Below are 14,331 nucleotides of genomic sequence, written 5' to 3' on the forward strand. Positions count from 1 at the left end.
TGAGAATACCCAATGGTGATTAGTTCAGTGGATCGCTCGTAATTGTAGGAAACTCGATCGCAACCGCCGCCGGTGAACGAATCTCGGTTCAGGAAATAACTTCATTCCGTCCCGCTATGACAAGACTCTCTGTAGACATCAGATTTCTAGTGTAGCTAGTAATAGACTGATAGTTGTATGAGAATAGAGGACACTGGTAATTCATCTGGTGAATCGAAAATTCATGTATATTTTATAATGTGAATGAACACACCCAAGCCGAGTGCCCCGACTGACCCTCGACCGATTACCTACTGGTCACCCTACACTACACGTCACAAGACGAAGTCATTCCCACCGACACCCGACGCAAAAGAACAACACACGTACACACGACCTACAAATGTGTGCACACGTCACGGAAAACCGACGCAAAAAGACGACCCAAGACAAAAACCGGCCGCCATGCCGCTAAGAAGGGCGGAGCTAATAAAACAACTCGCGCACACACCGGCACGCCAAGCGCTTAAACAACCTACTCAAATATAAACCTTATGCTAAGTAGTTTTGGGTTGAGATTTGATTGAGGGTGTGTTTTAGTTGGGACGTTCTGGTGTGCCGCGGGGGGGTAGAAGTGGCCAATCAGGGCGCGGTTGCCATGGCTACGGTTGCGCGGCCGGCGCACAGATGGCGCTGTGCGATAATTAATTTGGCGTGTATTGAACATTTCAATCGAGACGGCTTTGTCTGGCGTTAATTGATTCGTGTCTCGAATCGGACGAGCGTGCTTACCGATCGGTAATCCGTAATCGATTAGTTATTGGACAGGCGTTCTAGGATCTGAATTGGAGAATTCTATAGAAGCCGGACTCTGTTAGTTTACCTGAAGCATATGATTTAGATACCTATGCAGACATAACAGACTAAATTATTAGGTATTGTTGCTACCGCTCAAGTAGGTAAATTTTGAGACCTGTCTTTTTAATAGTTAGGTACCTAGGTAGACACTACTTATACTTCAATACCAGTTGTCAAGTGCATGTAATAAAAAATCTTACCAACACTGACTGACGTCATTGTCGCTACCGTTTTCCAAGATACAAATCGTATTTTTTTAATACACGGAATGACACTTGGCTAGAAACTGGAAGTCCCTCTAGCTGATCCATTGAAAACACATTATATGTTACGTACTTACATACCTATTATAGCGTGAATGAATTCTCGGAAACGGATTTAAAAATTTGGATGAAAACAGTAATTTTCCACATTTTCACGCATTCAAAAGAATTGCTCGTATCTAGTCTTAGTACGAGTGTAGGTAGATATAGAAAGTTTGAAGAAATATTCCTGAATTTCAAAATTTTCTAACTTAGATTACGAATAGAGAGCTAGGTATAGGTATATATGAGAGTGTATTATAGCAACATGTAAGTTACCCCGCGTCACGGGGTACGTTTGATTGCATAACGATCTATTTATTACGGGACCCCGGGAAACCTAATCCCTAGTCGGCCATTATAACGAAAATTCAATCATCATTCATAACTACCCCAATCACCACAAAAACAAACTCTAACCCACAGAAACAAGCTTCAAAATCGTTTTAACAGAGACAAAGTTTTCCTTTCCAAGAAAATTAAGTGGCAATCAGCCTTAATGCTTTCAGATTAGGGTCTAGTTTGGTTTGTAAGGTTAGGAATGAAATTTTCATAAATGCGGTGGGGGTGCCGGGTGGTTGGGGGGGCATGTAACGGACGGGAACTAGGGGCTCTAATTAAAATAGCATTTACAAGAATAAACGGATTGAAACTTACAGGGAAGTGGAAACTGTACCTACAGGAATTGGTTTTAAGAATACCTAGTTGTCTCGAAGGTCCGTTTTTGCATCAACGGAGATAAGAAAGATAGTTAACACATTCACTGCCAGCGACCCGGCAGGTGGGTTATCTGTTCGTAAGCCTGCGCTTTTCGCTAAATGGGACAAAATTATTTTAGTTGTCTTATTTTTTGTCCCCAAAAAATGTGACGCAGTGGAGCTTTTTGTAGGGTGAAAATTTTCACGCGGGCCACCATCGGTTTTTTATTGTGTCGGAAAATAGGCTAGCGTAAGGCGAAGGCCCACAGTTGACCACAGTGGGCTTCCGCGTTAGCTGTCCGCGGGCCGGATTGAAACGCCTCGCGGGCCGGATTTGGAAAACTTACTTTGACTATGGTAAGTTTGGCTTAGCTTAGACAACTTATCTAAGTTAGACTTGGCACTCTTAGGTCTCATACTTCACGTAAAACTTGGCAGGTGACTTAATTATTGGAAAATGAGAAAAGTCACAACGAGTCTTTTATCCCATTTTTCAATATTAAGTATCACCTAAAGATTTAACTCAAAGCAAATTAATAATTACACTAAAAATACTACTCTATTTCTACTTCTATACTTAATTGACGTAAGATTTAATTTCACATGACGTAATTGTTTTTTTACCACACGTAAGCTATTGTGCAGATATCGACGAATTACCGCACAATGGTAATCAATCACTCGCAAATCGCTTCCTTCCGCGAATCTTGCGCAGCTCGAGTTGCTACGGTGTCGGGTGACGGTCTACTAGTGTAACCACACTGTGTGTAGTGTAAGGATAGTCCTTGTTTTACGCTTCACATTAGTAGTCGCAAAATATCCAAGTACCTATCGATATAATATTAGGTATGGTATACTGTTTTACGCTGTTTAGGACTTGATACTCAACGTAGGTAGTCAGTAATCATCAAAAGTATGATTTCGTGCTTTTTGTAAATCATTCGCAAATCGCTTCACATAGGTATTACCGCTATGTTGTTTTCTTTAAACTGTTAAAATTGGAATTATTAAAATCGGTAGGTAAAACTCATTAGGTACCTATATTGAAGCGTCTAAGTAGTATATTTTGAGCTGTGTAGCTCTTGAACCTCATTGTACTCGTCAATAGTTAATAGTGATTTTGTGGTTTTCGATTTTAGACATGTGTTCAGTTATATATGACTTTTTTGCTTATTTAAAGTAAGACTATGTTACGCGTGTTATAGAACATCATATACACCCTACACTAAGGAGGTTGGCAATGGGCCGTTCGTTGGCGCAACAAAATCACGCGTTATCACAAAAACTTACCCTCGAGCAACCCTCGACAAAAAACCGCGTCAGGTTACCTTTATCCCTGATCGACGTAACGTCGATGCCATTGTTAAAAACGGATTTGTGGACAGCTTTAATATGCTTTGGATTTGTGGCTCGAGTGTACGGAGATTGTGTTTAGGACGATCATGACTATCGATTAGTGTAAGAAGTTAATCCGGCATGTTGTAGTCCAAGTCCAATCACACGTTCGTGCGAATATGTTGAGTAATATAAAATAGTGAACGCGAATATTCGCGAATATATATATACATATGTATATGAACGTAGAAAAAAAGGTTATATCGCTATTCACCTCGTCATTTGGATCGACACACGCAATACGTAACAGCATTGACGTAAGTTATGAGAAGACTTTAAGTCATTTAAAAAATCTTTCACAAGAATGATTGAAAAGTATTTTACGCCAAGAATTACTCAGCGGTTTATCAGAGTAAGTCACTGAATTTAACAGTTTCAATAAGCATTCGTTTCCTTTGAAAGAATGGGCAACATCACTACATAGTATAAAACAAAGTCTCTTCCCTGTCTGTCTGTCTGTATGTATGCTTAGATCTTTAAAACTACGCAACGGAATTTGATGCGGTTTTTTTTTAATAGATAGAGTGATTTAAGAGGAAGTTTTATGTACTTATAATTTGTTAACCCGTGCGAAGCCGGGGCGGGTCGCTAGTTTAACTATAAGACTCACCTGTATGCGGTCTTCGGGCAGGTCTGTCTTGAGGGAGAGCATCTCCCGCGCGTACACATCGGGATAGTGTGCGTCTTTGAAGGCTTTCTCTAGCTCGTCCAGCTGGTACGATGTGAAGATTGTGCGGCTGCAAAATGAAAACAATCATCCTCTTAATCATGTATATAGATAGTATGTATGAACTCTTTCTTGTACAAAACATAAAACACAAATATAGCACAGGGTAATCATCTTTAATATCCATAATATATTTATAAAATGGTTCTGTTACTTAGATATCGATACACAACGCACAATAAACTTCGAAGGTTGTGAAAACGGAGTTAATTTTTTTAAACGACATTTAGGCGAACGAAGTCCAGGGCGGGGAGGTTCTACTCTGGACAACCTTCCCTCTTGAGCAACGATAATTTATTCTTTGCTGGCACCTAGTGGACTTCCAAATCAACCAGGGTATCCTTGGCTCGTCAAGGGTTTCGACGTCGGCGAAAGCTGGCTTGATACTGTTTGAGGCCAAGACTCATTTTGGGTCATCGTGCCAGCCAAGTAAGTAAGTATCCTTATCGACTTGGTTGGTTCAGTTCTTAGTTTTCGGAACATAAGTGTGACAAACTGACTTTTGTGGGATTTGTATGTATGTTACCTGTGTCGGCGTTTTTTCTTCTTCTTCTTCCCATTGTAACCCGTGAGTCCGTCGACAGTAAAGTCTTTCGCCGCCTCCAGAGACGACACTCCTGTCGACAAATACAATTCTTTTTACTTCGTTTACAACTGAAATTAGTTACTCGAGATTTATTGGTACCCTACGAATTTTGCAAGCGTTAGGCAAAAATTTTTAGGTTACAACTTTACTTTTTTAGCTTATTAACATTTCACTCAAGGCTTACCTAAGCTAAGTATGATTGTGTCACTGATCTACATTAATATAATTTATCATTCTAGAAGCGGACATAAGTAAGTAATTAGTAAAATATATAAATTTTTCTGTAGTAGGAACCAAATGTGTGTTTTTTTGTTTTGGTTATGGTTATCCAAGCAAGCATTTAAAACAATGATTATAGTTATAAGTTTTAGTTTTGTGGTACTAGAGAGATGAACTTGGTTAAAGCGTTTTTTTCAAGTCACTTGTCAGAAAGACAGCAAAATCAAATGTTAACATCTTATACCTTTAAACGAGCAATTCTTGTTTATTTATTTATTTATTTATTTATATATATATATATATTTCGGGAATCTCGGAAACGGCTCTAACGATTTCGATGAAATTTGCTATATGGGGGTTTTCGGGGGCGAAAAATCGATCTAGCTAGGTCTTATCTCTGGGAAAACGCGCATTTTCGGGTTTTTATATGTTTTCCGAGCGAAGCTTGGTCACCCAGATATTGTTAATTAACCCAGGTAAAGTTTGTTTTAGAACAATGACTGGTATAAGTTTTAGTTTTGTTTGTGAGATAGAAGAACTTGGTTAAAGCGTTTTTTTTTTCAAGTCACTTGTCAGAACGACAGTTAAATCAAATGTTAACATTTTAAATAACCCAAGTAAAGTTTGTTTTAGAAAAAAACGCACGTTTCCCAAAAAAGTAAGTTAACAAATTTTACAGTAAGATAATGTAGGTAGGTACATAACACAAATACAATTACCCAGCTAATGTACCTACAAGATACTAAATAAAACACAAATTACTCGTCCCTCAAAATAGAAACGTCCCAACCGCCCGCCCGCCTAGGCTTAAGCCCTTAAGCCGCCGAGCCGCCCCAAACTACGCCTCTAATCCACTTAGCGGCGGATTGTCGCACAATCGTAGCGGGTTCGAATCCGTACCAAGTATATGAAAACAAGTAGTTTATCCCGTCTTTAGGACCAGAGATGTACAAAATGGTTTTAAAAAAGCATTTAAATACAAAATGCAAAATACTTTTCAGATTTACTATTTCAAATGCAAAATACCAAATAGTTTTGCGTTTTGTATTTCAAATGCTAAATGCAAAATAGGTATTTTCAAAATGCTTTTTCAAAATAAAATACCTTTTGACCAAATTTCAGATATTTTTGTTTATTTTAGGTATTTATCATGAGAATAGCCATAGAATAGATAATGTTTGTCATTTTCGTTTCACATTGACACTAGTCAGACATAATAGCCGGTTTAGACTCTCGTGGCTCGCAAGCTCGTCGAGCTAATATAATTTAAACACTAACGGCACGGCATAAGGTTTATAACCGAATGACAAGCCGAATGCGAGTGTGTCGAGGCGAGCCACGAGACGCGCCGGGAGCCGAGCCGCGAGTCTAAACGGCTACATAGAGAAATAAGTAAGACAAGAGTGCTCACTCCATACATCAGTTCAGACTATTAATTTCAGTGTCTACATCTAGCATCGAGTAGCGGAACTATCAGTACTGCTACTTGACAATAGATGTCGCACCGACCGGAAAGTCTTATCTCAACAGCATAAGACTTTCCGGTCGGTGCTACATCTATTGTCAAGTAGCAGTACTGATAGTTCCGCTACTCGATACTAGATGCTAATAGTCTTTTTGGTACTAAAACTGATGTATGGAGTGAGCACTCTATGTATTTTTTTTTTCTCTATGACGGCTATAAGGCGCGCACTCTGACCAAAGAAAAAAACCGGCCAAGTGCGAGTCGGACTCGCGCACGGAGGGTTCCGCACCATCAACAAAAAATAGAGCAAAACAAGCAAAAAAACGGTCACCCATCCAAGTACTGACCCCGCCCGACGTTGCTTAACTTCGGTCAAAAATCACTTAAATCTTTATTTTATTCTGTTTTTTGTATTTGTTGTTATAGCGGCAACAGAAATACATCATCTGTGAAAATTTCAACTGTCTAGCTATCACGGTTCGTGAGATACAGCCTGGTGACAGACGGACGGACGGACGGACGGACAGCGGAGTCTTAGTAATAGGGTCCCGTTTTTACCATTTGGGTACGGAACCCTAAAAAAAGGCGCGCATGGCTAGCAGACGCCTCTATCAGTCAAATTCGGCAATACAAGCGTTATTCGTTCATTTCATTTTGTTTGACTGGTAATGTTGGCTAAACTTAATCACAAAGTATTTTGCATTTTGAAATGAATATTAAAAATGCAAAATACATCTCGAAAAGTATTTCAAATAAAATACAAAATGGTTTTTACTAAAAAGGCATTTAAATGCAAAATACAAAATAGGTATTTTGCATTTTGTATTTGCATTTTAAATAGAAGTATTTCAAATAAATCGCATCTCTGTTTAGGACTTATTGGGGTCTCTGTAGGATTTTCTATTTTTATATGTATAATGTTGCAATATAAACTGATTTTTTAAAGCGGTTGATTAGCAGCCTACGGCATCACTAGATTTTTCTTTCGCTTAATTGCATATATTCGATGTATAAACGACATATACTAATTACGATAATGATTCAACGTATATACAACTTAAGTTTGAATTAAAAGTTGGAAAGTCTTTTGAATACCTATAGATACTAACTGAATCCTATTTTGCAACTTAACGGTTAAAAATAGTTCCTTAAATCCATTCAAAATTAAAATATCCTACCTACTAACTACTAAAACTAACCCTGTTGACTACTTAATTCCACACTTTTACTGTGCCCTACACTTACTACGTAACATTAACAGAATGTTTATATTTTTGCGCTACTCGTTTTACTCTGTTTCTGTCACGGACAGGGCAACATGGCCGCGGGGCGATTCAATTTCCCGTGAGTGAGATACTGGATCACGGAATACAGCAGTTAATGTCCGGCTGAAGTCACGTAACCAGGTTTGTTTGATGATTAGGCACGTTTTGATCCTATTTCTAGTTTATGAAGTTAGTAGTGGTGATCTAACTAATAGATTGCAGAGCATGCATTTGCACATGTTAATTACAAACTTAGGCTGATATTCGTAGCATTATTTCCAATGTTAAGTGCCAAAAACACAAGAATGGAATGAAAAGCTGCTAATTTCATATAGATATTTCTGGAAATAGTTTGCACTGATTTCAAGTCGTATGTCTTTTATGTGTAAATGATGATGTCTATGAACAGTGCACAGTGTTAGTAGTCACATACCTAATAGTCTCTTGCTCATTTTCAATCCAATTGTAAACTACAAAATAATGTAGTAACCAACGTTTATTATTAGTCAATCATTTTGCAGCAGTACTACAGTTCCCAAACACAAAAAAAAACTGCAGATAACGCGACATACTCGTGTGTCATTTTTTTCTGCAAATACCCAAACTGTTTATTCTTTTTTTTTTGCATTCTGTAAAACAAACAGAATACCAACGTTGCCCCGGACCTGCAAAACCCTTTAACCTTATCGATTAACGATTTGTCCGAAAATCGTCACGGTTCGGACATCAGCCCAACAGGGCCGTGACGGGTGTGACGAATGCGTCACAGCGAAGGGTGACCAAAGTACACATGTTCGGTAATAATGCTCTGGACATTCACGGTTTGATGTGATAATAAGGGGTTAACATCGATTGTACGGTGGATAGTGGAAGCATTTCGCACTAGAGCAACACATGACAATAAAGTGAACCTAGCCGCCATTACTTTACGCTTTTACATACCAAACCTTCTATCCGCTATATTTTATTTCTATTATATGTACAATTTGTATCAACAGACACAGACGTAAATATTCATGCCACGTTTCATGTAATTAAATTTAAGCATATCGTTGTAAAATGAGAGCGTAACTTAAATTAAGTATATTGATTTGTGTATGCTTTTTTTTTCATTGTAAGAAAAATACATCTTAAACATACAAAAGCAAACCTTGTAGTTTAGCAAACAAAATGTTTTTGAAAAATATTACTTTTAAGTATCCTAATTCTTTTCCCCAAAAACAACTTATTCGCGCCAGAGCCATATGACTCAATTTAAAATAATAACCTTATTATGTTGTCAACATCACATTGTGTTGAATCTAAAAGGTCCAAATCGTTTCAAACTCCTACGAAGATGCGACTATTTGCTTTTGGCAGTACATTTCTGGCGCTTTCACGCATTTGGCGATTCGTCGCGTGACGAGACAATCCGCGCCATCGATTGGTCACACTAGCTGGGGTGCTATTCCGCATTGCACTTTGATAACTCGCGATATCACGAGTCTCGTCATTTTGGCTGCCATATCACGAAATGTGTAATAAGTAAAGATGTCTTAAAACTGTCTCTGTTTTTTTTTGCTTTGTGTATTCTTTATTAAACTCCAGTAATAATATCATTAAGAACTAAATAAACCTAAGAATAAAACTAAATTAAATCGAAAAGTCTCAGATTGTTATAGCCGTTATAGGTATTTTATGCGTTTTGTAACGACGGCTAACCTAGTATAAAGTTGATCATTGGTTGCTATGTCGCGAGCGAAACATGTCGAACAAACTTCGACTTAAAAATACGTGAGTGACCTGGCTTAATATATTTAATAAGATAAATAATTCTTGCAATTCTATGACGTTATAGGCATTATAATAGAAATAGGATTTCTTCAGAATTTATCCCTCTACCTGTCTCAACCCTCACCCTCAAACAGGGGTATCGCTTTGGTGGACGAATTCGACTTATATTTCTAATAGCTTGTTACCTGGCTACCATTTAACCAAGGAACTGAAATATTAGTAAATTTAGCCATATTTCAGTGTTCAACTTCTCATTCTCATGTGAAATTATACCAGTTGCTTTCAAAAGCTAAATACCTAATAGTCATAAGTTTTACTGATATGTAGTAAAAACGTCTCTAAAATATTAGGTACAGATCCGTGGTATAGCTACATATAAAGAAACAATACGAAGCATTATGTACCTACACCTACCTACATATTTACGTTACGTACGAGTAGGTACCTGATTCGTTTTTAGGGTTCCGTAGCCAAATGGCAAAAAACGGAACCCTTATAGATTCGTCATGTCTGTCTGTCTGTCTGTCTGTCTGTCTGTCCGTCTGTCTGTCCGTCCGTATGTCACAGCCACTTTTCTCCGAAACTATAAGAACTATACTGTTGAAACTTGGTAAATAGATGTATTCTGTGAACCGCATTAAGATTTTCACACAAAAATAGAAAAAAAAACAATAAATTTTTGGGGTTCCCCATACTTCGAACTGAAACTAAAAATTTTTTTTTTCATCAAACCCATACGTGTGGGGTATCTATGGATAGGTCTTCAAAAATGATATTGAGGTTTCTAATATCATTTTTTTCTAAACTGAATAGTTTGCGCGAGAGACACTTCCAAAGTGGTAAAATGTGTGTCCCCCCCCCTGTAACTTCTAAAATAAGAGAATGATAAAACTAAAAAAAATATATGATGTACATTACCATGTAAACTTCCACCGAAATTTGGTTTGAACGAGATCTAGTAAGTAGTTTTTTTTATACGTCATAAATCGCCTAAATACGGAACCCTTCATGGGCGAGTCCGACTCGCACTTGGCCGCTTTTTTTTAATAAAGTTAGAATAATTAACAAAGTCTCCCAATTAACCTAGGTACCTGGCAAGGCAATGTCTAGATTTCTTACGTTCAGAACAACGTATACCTACACGTAAACATAAGCAAGCATAAACATAAACACGGCACGTTTGTTATTATGTGCTCAAAGTGGTAGCGAGAGGCTTTCCGAGCCTTCAATTATACCCCTCGAGACTCCCCACTCGAAAACCGACTCTAAATCTTAACAATTAACGTTCAATTTGGATTGTGCCTAAATTCGTGTTAACGCATACATTATTGGTCGAGCTGTAATGGCGGAGGTTTTTTTTAAATGTTTCCGTTAGGTGGGGGTTTAATTAGGTAGTTGACATGTAGGTATGTGTGCGTTTGTATGCACAAGTCGAATCATAAGTTACGAGCGTAAGGTTTGTAGATTACATTTCATTTCATGTTCTGGGGCCCGTTTCTCTAATGCTTGTAACTTGCAATACAAGCGGATGTCACTTTTTGACAGCTTTTGTTAGGAAGGGACTTCCACTTTTATTACAAGTTACAAGCTTTTGAGAAACGGGCCCCTGATATTGCGTTTCTGTTAATAGCTAAGGCGTAGGTTGGGTAGCCAAAATCTTTCTAAGAGAAACGCCATTGGTCATCAGTGATAACCCAATTGACCCATCACACTTAATTAAACAGCAGTTATTTTATTATTACTTATTATAAAATGTCCCAGATAGACAGGTACAGTTAGCAACGAAGTTTTATATTATTTAGTAGCTAATAGGTTAAACAGAAACGTTTAGTTGCGTGTAGATATTCACCCGACCCGGGTATCTATCTATCTAATACCTTTAAACGAGCAATTCTTGTTTATTTATATATTTATTTATTTATTTATATATATATTTCGGGGATCTCGGAAACGGCTCTAACGATTTCGATGAAACTTGCTATACGGGGGTTTTCGGGGGCGAAAAATCGATCTAGCTAGGTAAGACCTCCCTCTCTGGGAAAACGCGAATTTCCGAGTTTTTATATGTTTTCCGAGCGAAGCTCGGTCACCCAGATATTGTCCTTAAACTACGTCCAAAAGAGAGGTATGGGCACTGTGAGTGTCATCTCGCTTTGTGTGGTAGGGCAGAGCACAGTGGATGTTATTCCAGATCTAGAGCAGAGCCTAACTGGGGAAGTACCTACACCTTACAGAAAACCGCAGCCAAATAACACTAGACCCTACTCTTGTGTTGTGTTCCTGATGCTGGTGAGTAAGGTTGCCAGAGCTCAACGAGGGTGGGTGAGGGTAAAAAGGTCGGCAACGCGCATGTAACACCTTTGGAGTTGCAGGCGTCCATAGGCTACGGTGACTGCTTCCCATCAGGCGGCCCGTATGCTTGTTTGCCACCGATGTGGTATAAAAAAAATTACGTTTCAAAGACACTTGTACGGGTGTTATGTATGTTAGAAACTACTGTACAAATAAAAACGTTTGCGGTCGACACGTCTGTCTGTGTCCCTAGTTTGAATGGAGCCATTCACACGTGACCGGTGAATAGCGAGCTTTACACAGGTCAAGCGGCATGCAGGACTATTCACGTGGATCTTACTGGACTCGAGAAAAAAATGGTTGACAATCTCGGAATCTCCTTGCGTATCTACTTTGCATTACATAAGGTTCGACATTTGAGGCACCAGTTAAATGGGTTTGATTAGATTAGATTAGATTTATTTATTTCACAACATAATATGATTACATTACAAATTACATTAATGACAATTTATAAGAATCTATATTGTGATCGTCAGAAATAAATTTAAATGATAGCAAGATAATCCAAATAATTTCATAATATAAAAAAAACACCTGAGAAGGATCGTCAATTAATAACAATAATAAACAAAAACAATGTCGAAAATAGATATGCGATTATAAATTATACAGTTATGTATGTCAAAAAATTCACTTATTGAATATAACGGGTTGCCCAGTAAAAAGTTTCTACATCGACGCTTGAATGTTGTATCGGTTAAAAAACCGGCCAAGTGCGAGTCGGACTCGCGCACGGAGGGTTCCGCACCATCAACAAAAAATAGAGCAAAACAAGCAAAAAAAAACAAGCAAAAAAACGGTCACCCATCCAAGTACTGACCCCGCCCGACGTTGCTTAACTTCGGTCAAAAATCACGTTTGTTGTATGGGAGCCCCACTTAAATCTTTATTTTATTCTGTGAAAATTTCAACTGTCTAGCTATCACGGTTCGTGAGATACAGCCTGGTGACAGACGGACAGCGGAGTCTTAGTAATAGGGTCCCGTTTTTACCCTTTGGGTACGGAACCCTAAAAATGGTTGACAATCTCGGAATCTCCTTGCGTATCTACTTTGCATTAAGGTTCGACATTTGAGGGACCAGTTAAATGGGTTTGAAAAAAGGAAACGCAATTATTTACTACCATATCTGGATTGCCTATGTAAAACATTAAGGCTCGGTTGCAACAAACCGTCTGTCACCGTTAAAGAGTTCGCTAAATTTTATTTTACAGTACATATTATGGTGCTACTTTCCCGAACTAGTGCGGGAATAAGCTCTTTCCGTGCGTATGTCGAAAGTTTAAAGTGCCATATGTCCTGTAAAACGTTGTACGATACACGTGCGAATAGGTAATTCGCAACTCGTGTCGATTTAAAACACTCCCTTCGGTCGTGTTTTAATTTATCGCCACATGTTTCGAATTTCCTCTTTTCCGCACTTGTATTGTAAATAACTATTATGGGAAGTCTCATAGTTTACTGCTGGGTGACGTTAGTCAGTCGTCAACTGTGGTTGGTGCAACCGGCCCTAAGTATGCTCTGAACCAGCTGGTTTGTCATCTTTTTCTTTAAAAAATGGCTTCCATCAAATTATGACGCTTTCATCAGTGTCAAAAGTGTGCTGTAGAGCATGAAGTTGTTCGGTACCGTAAAACGGGGTGAGTAGGTTTCGCGGGGAGAGGTGGGTTATGAATGGGGAGAGCAGGTTTGAGAGGGGGGTGAGAAGGGATTTTAAGGCTACTGCTACAAAAATAATGTATTCTAATTTAAAATGGAGCTATAGTAATACGCATAATAAAAAAAATCGATTCAACAATCTTCCAAAATCACCTTTGTATGAAAACCCCTCTCACCCCAAATACGAGGCAGGCACTACGGAGTGAGGTGAGTTTTCCTCTTTATTGTCAAAGTTATGAAATGGAACTACCCAAAATAAAATAAAAACTAAAATCCAAACGCCCGGAATATGATTTTTACATATTTTCATATGTAAAAATAAAATGTTATAGAGGTTTGAATTTCAGTTTTGACCCTACTCACCCCATTTTACGGTAGTTGCTTTTAGTAAAGTGATATGATAGCTGGGACCCGTTTCTCAAAAGCTTGTAACTTGGAATACAAGTGGATGTCCCTTTTTGACAGCTTTTGTTAGAAAGGGACTTCCACTTGTATTACAAGTTACAAGCTTTTGATAAACAGGGCGCTGGTCTTTACTTACTCGACGGATTGACGGATGTTGACTAAATAATTGTTAAACGCGTTTCAAGATTAATTCTTCACTATCTGCTCACTTCCATGTTATAGTACACTGCATAATAAGCTATCAATGTAACACTTAAAAAAAATATTAGCAAACGACATAAAAAAATGTCCCGACTGCACCATATTGATGTTCAATAGGAAAAAACGGAAATCCTGGCTTGTCTTGTTTCCAGTTAATTTGACGACACTACATCACGACGCGTGACTTCATATAACCAATTCGATATACGACAAATCAAATGTAGAATATAACGCATGTGAATAGACATCGATTGAGCCAATCTCATTCGCGGGAGATTGCCAATCCGGCATAGCCAATTTCTTACGATGCTCTTCCATCCTCTTATGTCACCCAATTTTTGATACAACATGAACCTTGCTGTGTACGAAATAGGGTTTTTATTTACGTGTTTATAAGATGTAGATACGAGGATGTGAGAATAAACGAGTGATTTCTTCAGCGATT

At 38.3% G+C, this 14,331-nt stretch overlaps 1 protein-coding gene across 2 annotated transcripts in view; it reads right to left on the minus strand.

The window, feature by feature from the left end:
* Nucleotides 1-14,331, minus strand: part of LOC134653575 (visual system homeobox 2-like) — a 132,547-nt gene that overhangs the window by 50,131 nt on the left and 68,085 nt on the right. For both annotated transcript variants that reach the window (XM_063508967.1, XM_063508965.1), the window contains 2 exons: nt 4,486-4,576; nt 3,843-3,969 (listed from right to left, as the gene is read on the minus strand). In XM_063508967.1, coding sequence (XP_063365037.1) covers nt 3,843-3,969; nt 4,486-4,576 — 218 coding nt within the window. The remainder of the gene's footprint in view (nt 1-3,842; nt 3,970-4,485; nt 4,577-14,331) is intronic.

This window comes from Cydia amplana, chromosome 13 (genome assembly GCF_948474715.1).
Source record: "Cydia amplana chromosome 13, ilCydAmpl1.1, whole genome shotgun sequence".
NCBI lineage: Eukaryota > Metazoa > Arthropoda > Insecta > Lepidoptera > Tortricidae > Cydia > Cydia amplana.